Source organism: Buceros rhinoceros, unplaced genomic scaffold (assembly GCF_000710305.1).
Source record: "Buceros rhinoceros silvestris isolate BGI_N320 unplaced genomic scaffold, ASM71030v1 scaffold2966, whole genome shotgun sequence".
NCBI lineage: Eukaryota > Metazoa > Chordata > Aves > Bucerotiformes > Bucerotidae > Buceros > Buceros rhinoceros.
Genome location: NW_010419127.1, coordinates 28,438 through 35,180, shown reverse-complemented (window position 1 = coordinate 35,180; position 6,743 = coordinate 28,438). Strand labels below are relative to the sequence as shown.

At 47.5% G+C, this 6,743-nt stretch overlaps 1 protein-coding gene across 1 annotated transcript; it reads left to right on the top strand.

The window, feature by feature from the left end:
- Positions 1–1,086: 1,086 nt before the first annotated feature.
- Positions 1,087–4,086, top strand: AMER3 (APC membrane recruitment protein 3). Its single transcript, XM_010138766.1, has one exon. It carries the CDS (start codon positions 1,087–1,089, stop codon positions 4,084–4,086), a length of 3,000 nt encoding a protein of 999 aa, XP_010137068.1.
- The last annotated feature ends 2,657 nt before the right edge of the window (positions 4,087–6,743 follow it).

Genomic DNA, 6,743 nt, shown 5'->3' with positions numbered 1-6,743 from the left:
TCTTTCAAGAACAGGACTTGGAGGTTTTGTCCTGCTTCCCAACCAGTAAAAATCTGGTTCCTCCAACAGCTTTTTGGAAGGGCTTGCTTCTTCCCTGCCCCACCTTCATGTAAGTCCACTGACTGACTCAACATCTAGGGCAAGGTAGGAAAGGATCAGATGTGTCCATGAAAGAACTGCTGGAAAACTGAAAGTGCCACGGCTAAAATTAGATGTATGATAACATAAACCAGATTCAGTACTAAACCTTACAGGCAGAGACCAAAATTGGCTTTGATACAGATAATAGAGTATTTTTAGAAATAGCTAATCAATGCGCAACACAGATTCAATGTGGCGATGCCGCACTGTACTACACTGGTCTCTGTAAATCAGAAACGACGCTTCTGTCATTAAAAAATAGTGATTTTCCACGTGGCATTTTTTAATTTTTACAATAGAAGTAGTAGTGCAGATAATTATATATTCTGCTCGGGAGGAAGCACACCCAGCAATTCAGTTTTAGCATGCTTCCCAGGGCAGTCCCAAGGTTTATGGATTTTCTCTTCACGGGTAAGGATTATTTTAATATAAAGTGAGTATCGTCTATCAAATGTTTGATCCATTTTCTCGGGATATTTCCCATCTTGAGCAAATCTGCACCTCCTCAGAGGTGTGGATTTATGAACTGCTGCCTCTCTGATGCATGCACTTGCATATTAAAGTTCCTCAGGCATTGCTTTTCACTGATGCCTCTTCCACTTCTGGAATAGGGTCTCCCTCTTGATTGAAGCCATCCTGCAGTCATAATCCCACGTGCCAACTCCCTCATTTGTAACAGATAAAATGTTCACCTACCCATAATATGTACTATCTTCTCCTTGATGGATCTTCCAGCCATTGCCAACATACCTTCAGTTGCACCTGATCTGTTTCTCATGCAATACCATGACTCAGTGACAGAAATTTCTGGTGACAAAAAACCCGATGTTATAATGCTTAATAACTGTTCTCCAGTTGTTTTCAACCTTTACAAGTGTTAGCCACCAACCTCACAATATTTTTATTCTGCTGTTTTCATTACAGCAACAGATGTGAGGAAGCAGCATGGAGCTCAAGAGAGGAAAGACCTTCATAAAATCCAGCATGCATCATGAGAAGGTGCCACCGGCGCACACAGTTCCTATCAACAAAAGTGATACAGGGAAAGACAAAAGGGCAGCTCTGGAGGGAAACCAAAGTGTAGCTGAAGTCCAGCTGGCATGTTTGGCCACACACAAGAACTACAGATTTTCTGCCAGAGCAGCAAGGAATGGAGCTGGTGACCACAGCCTGGAAAGATCATCGGGGTCCTCCTATAAACTCGTAAGGAAGAGTAAAACCCATGACTGTGTTGCTGAGGCAGACAAGGCAGAGCACTGTGGCGCCAGCAGCAGGGCTGAGGAGGAAGGGTTCTCTGGAAAGGGTAAGGGCCGACTTGTCAATAGCATCAGCTTTTCAGGGGTGTCCAGCTCCAGCAGTAAGAAGGAGTGTGTGGTCAGCCCCAGCCAGTCTGCATGCAGCAGTCAGATGATCGATTACAGGAACTTTGTGCCACAGATGCCTTTTGTACCAGCTGTTGCAAAAACCATTCCCAGGAAGAGGATTTCCCTCAAGAGATCTAAGAAAGGGCTCAGAGATATATTTCATATAAAAAAAAATAAAGCCGACAGCCTCACGTTCCTGGTTCAGAAGGACAAGAATCTGTCCTCTCCAGGCTGCAAAAGTGAGTTGTCTGGGCGTCTTGCAAAGTATCTTTTCAAAACCGGAGAAACGTTCGCAGCTGATTGCCTGTCACAAGACTGCTCCGACAGCGAACTGCAGTCTGACTCGTCCTATGACTGCTGCAACACCCTGTGCGAAGATGTCGCCTCACTGAAGAGCTTTGACTCCCTCACTGGCTGTGGGGAAATCTTTGCTGATGAGAGCTCTGCTCACCTGGAGCTGGAGAACAGCAAAGAACTTCTGCTGAGGCGAGGCAAGCACAAAGACAGCCCTGTCATGGGCTCTTTCCAAGGGGGTGTGGAGCAGCTGGCCTCTCCTGGCCAGAACGAGACCATTGAATTTGCAAAGTTCTGGGACAACATCAACAAATCAGTGAGGCTCCATCAGAGTGCTCTGTTTGATAAGAAGTTACTGAAGATACCTAGTCCTGATGTGGAAAAGGGTAGAAGCCAGGCTGCTGCAGCTGTGACAGACCCCCAAGCGTCACCTGATAAAGATGGTGACAATTCCAAAGGGAGCTCCACAGAAACAGGAACACCAAAAAGTGACAACCAGGAATCCACATCCACAAGTGATGAAGGCTACTATGACTCGTTTTCTCCTGGACAAGACGATGAAATGAAGGACGCTCAGACCCCAGGGGTCCCAGGTAGATTTCCAAGAGACAGCTACAGCGGAGATGCCCTTTATGAGCTCTTCTATGACCCAAACGAAGTCAAAATAAACCCAGTGCTAGATGATGACTTGTGCACATCTGAAAGCATTTCAGAACATGCCATTGAAATCCCTTTGTCCATTTACAGCTTCCGTGTTGGAGCTGAGGAGAACATGGCTTCCCAACCAGCCCTAGACATTATAAGCCAGGGTTTTTTCCACAGCACATGGAAAGGCAAAGAATGTTTGCTAAAGCTCTGCGACACTGAGCTTTCACTGACCATGGGTATAATAAACTGGCTGCGAAAACACTCGGGACTTGTTTCCTCCCCTGACTCTCTTCAGAGTCCTCAGTCACAGCCAGCAAAGTCTAATGAGTCATCGATCCCGCCCAGCCCCAGTCCAGAGCTGAAAGCGAGCACAGAAGCTCAGCAGGAGAAACCAAGCAAGGAAGAATCTAATACATTTAACCTACATGTGTCTTTGGATGAAAGCAAACACATAACCCAGGCCTCTTCAGTAAACCTTGCTGAAAGAGACCACAGCCTGGGCTCTTGCCCTGACCCAGCTATTTTAGATTTCCAAGGAAGGGAAGGGAGTCACAAGGATTCACCTGCAGTGCCCAGCACTGTGGAAACCGCCAGAGCGTCAAGTTATGCACCACAATCACAGGCTAATGGAGACAATCTGCAGACATCTTCAGCTGAGAAGGAGAAGGTGACAATTTCAGAAGGATGTGAGACATCCAGAGATAAAAATCCACTCCCAGAAAAGCCGACCAAAGAGAGTGGCTCCCAGAGCTCTGAAAACCCTTTGTTAGATGACATTCACGAAGTAGAATCATGTTACTCCTACAAGACTGCTGCGACCTCACTCTGGGACCCCCTTGAGAGGGAGGACAGAACTAAACCAACGTATCACTCTGTTCCCTGTGAGAAACCACTGCAGCCTCTCACTCTTGGACGCCTCCAGAACTACGTTGGTCCCGCACCAGTGGAAAGCAGCCCTAACATTGTGGAGCTCTTAGAGCGCTGCGTAACCCAAGTGGCATCATTAAAAATCAGCTACGAAAACAAGCACCTGGAGGACAAATGCACTGGGAATGAAATGAACAGTATCATCCGGAAGATGGCTCAGTACAAAACCAAGTTATTGCTGCAAAATGAGTGCAACTGCATTGCCCCACATCCAGAATACTCCAGTATTCCCAACACAAACCAATGTAACGATGAGGCAAGTTTCCAATCCAGTGGTCTGTATCATTTGAAACAAAACGGGGAGCAGATTTGCTCGGAAGATCAGAAAAGCAGAGGAAGAATCCTAGATGAGGTCACTAGAAGCCAGATAAATTTTGAATGTGCCCAGCTAAATAACCAAGCGCTCTCCTATTTAAAAGACTTCACGCTTGATCTGAGCCCAGGTGATGCTGCCCCTGCTATAACTCTTAGCAGACCAACATTTTTACCTCTCTTTAGCTCAGTCTGCTCAGACATACCTGCTCCATACGGCACCACCACCTCCCTGGCTGACTCGCGGCAGCATAAGGAGGCCAAGCAGGGCAGCCCAGGGCCGTGGAGCTACGCAGAGACCCCCTTCAGCGGCCTGGCTGGAGGGAGAGCCCTGTCCCCATCCCCTCACCCAGAGGCAGTGACCCCAGACGCAGCAGTGACTGGGAGGAGCCACCAGTAAGGTGAGTGCTTACGAGAAGTCTGAAACTAAATGTGAAATATGTGTGCTCCTTTTCACAGAGGGACACTTAAGGCAGCAGAGCCTGATGTATACTCCGGGTTTTTTCGGTTTTCCAGTTTCTTAACCTTCACTGTAAGGGTAATCAGAATTTAAATGACACAATTGCCCAAACCAGGGGCCAGATGTAGCAGGTAATACATTCACAGAGTCTTGCAAGTCCCAGGCAGAGGTCGAAGCCCATCTTCCAGCCAGGTGCAGCAATTTTCACACCAGCTGAAGCATGGAAAATTTTTCCTTCTCCCAGTCCAGGATCTCCCCCGTTTGGAACGACATGATGGATACAGCCGCCTGGCCACAGACCGCTGGCAGTGTTCAGCTCTGATTTCTCACGACCAGGTCATCCTCTTGCTACATAATGACAGCATAAAAATTATGCCCCGTTTCCCCTCTGTAGTGATACAGGGGTATGAGACATTGCTCTCTGCTGGAGCCCTAATGTGTGAGCTTCTACGCAGGGGTCCCACCAGAAAGCCACAGATCTGCAATGTCACTGGCAGACAGACATACCCTGTCCTGCAGCTGCATACATATGGGGTGCCTTTAAGCACAAGGGAAAGCCCATAATAACGTGCTGCTGCTGCTACATGTGCCCAAAGGATGTCCTTCCTTCTCGCAAGCCTGAAGTCTCTCCCCAGCAGGTGCAGTTGGTCTCTGGCCAGACTGCATAAGCACAAGGGAAAGCCCATAATAACGTGCTGCTGCTGCTACATGTGCCCAAAGGATGTCCTTCCTTCTCGCAAGCCTGAAGTCTCTCCCCAGCAGGTGCAGTTGGTCTCTGGCCAGACTGCACTGTGGCAGCTCCACGTGGGAGGCTTGACAGGCTCCTCAGGAGAGGGATTATGGGGCCCATGCGGCATCTCAAGCTTTTGAAAATCCTCAAGCTGTACTTCTGTAGTTTATGGAGGTCCAGAATTTGACCTCTGACATAGGGTGAGATACACTTCTGGTGTAAAACAGAAAAACCCGATCGAGTACACGGCCATTGCACTGGTTCAGATCTGCCTGTGACACAAGGCTTCAGGCAGGGCATGTACTACCTGTCCAGACTGCTCTAACTCTGTGCTGGCTGAGAAATCCTCTGTCCTCCAGCCGCCAAGAGGAATCTGTGGAGAAGTACAGAACTTCTGTCGATTCTCTATCATTTGTCCTGCCAAATCTGACAGATTGGCTGGACTCTGCCCAGCCCTGGCACTCTGAGAAAGAGCCTTTGGAGGAGGTGGAAGATGGAGAGGAGGCTGCAGCAAGGGCCAGGACAGAGAACTGAGGAGCAGCTCATTATTGAACAGGGGCACCCAGGGAACACAACGCTTCTCTGGGTCTTGTTGCTCACAGCACTGTGGCTGCTTTCTGGTCATCTCTAAAGGTTCCCCAGGCAGCACAAACTAAAAAGGTCAGTGTTTCTGCGTGAGGCAAAAACACCCTTACATTTTCAAGTCTTGGGAGACTCAGCCCCCCTCTTTGCTATTTACATCTCTGTGAAAGCGCCTGTCCCCAGGAACAAGTCTCCCACTGCACACAGGGATGATTTTTCAGGGGTCATGGTTAAGGGCCAGAGACTGCCAGTCTTCAGTACCCTTTACTAACACAGGGTCTAGTTATATATTGGTGAACTAGGTCTTCCTCTAGTGAAAGAAGTGGTTTTGGTTTTCTCCAGTTTTGTGGCAAACGACACTGCAAAGCATGGTGACGATCACGCCACCTTCTTCGGTCACCAGACTTTTGGGCAGAACTTGCCAATCAAGGACACATCGCAATCCTCAGAACTACTTGCCTTTTATAGATTATTACTGAAATTTAAAAAAATCAGATGAAGGAATTAAAATTAAAAAATCAGGCAAGGAAGGGTTTGAGGTCACACCGAGTGAATTTAAGAAGCTTTTCAGGGTTAGATTGATGATGCGTTAGCCTGATATTTTTAGTTTGTCATGAATATGAATCCACAGGGTACTGCTAAGGATATTGCTGCCTTCGCAGGCTAGAAACGCAATGGGATTCTAATTCTGAGGAGTGACTTGGTTTCTGATCGAAACAGAGGAGGGAGTCATAGCTGCCATGGCTGTCACAGGTGGTAACACGCTGTATCTTTACACCGTACAAGACATATCGCAGGCTGATGTTACCAGGCTCGGGGCGCTTTCCGCTGCGTTGTATCAACCAGCAGCTGCTGAGTGCCACCGTGAGCCAGTGCTGACACTACCTGCAGTGTCAGGAAAGTGATGCAGCCTCGGAGAGAAAACAAGTCATGTTTTGCTCCAAAAGGGATCTGCTGAGTTTTGGTAGAGGTTTCTTTAACAGTAAAGTTAATGGCATATTAAAATGCGGATGGCATTTGCATATTCATAAAGTGACTTTGAGGAATGGTCTCCTTTCAAGGAATCATTTCACTACAGGCTTGCTGTTTTCTTATAGAAAAAGAATTTAGAGGATAATTAAAATGCCATTTAACATGGTTAAAAGAAGTGGCTATGGTGAGAGATATAAACACTGCCATGTGACTGAGCCTTCCTACCCAGCATCCCCTTGCCTGCCCACATTCACAGATGGCCTACAAGTTTGCCGGAAATTTTAGGTTTTTTTGAGGATGACTCAGGGGTGTT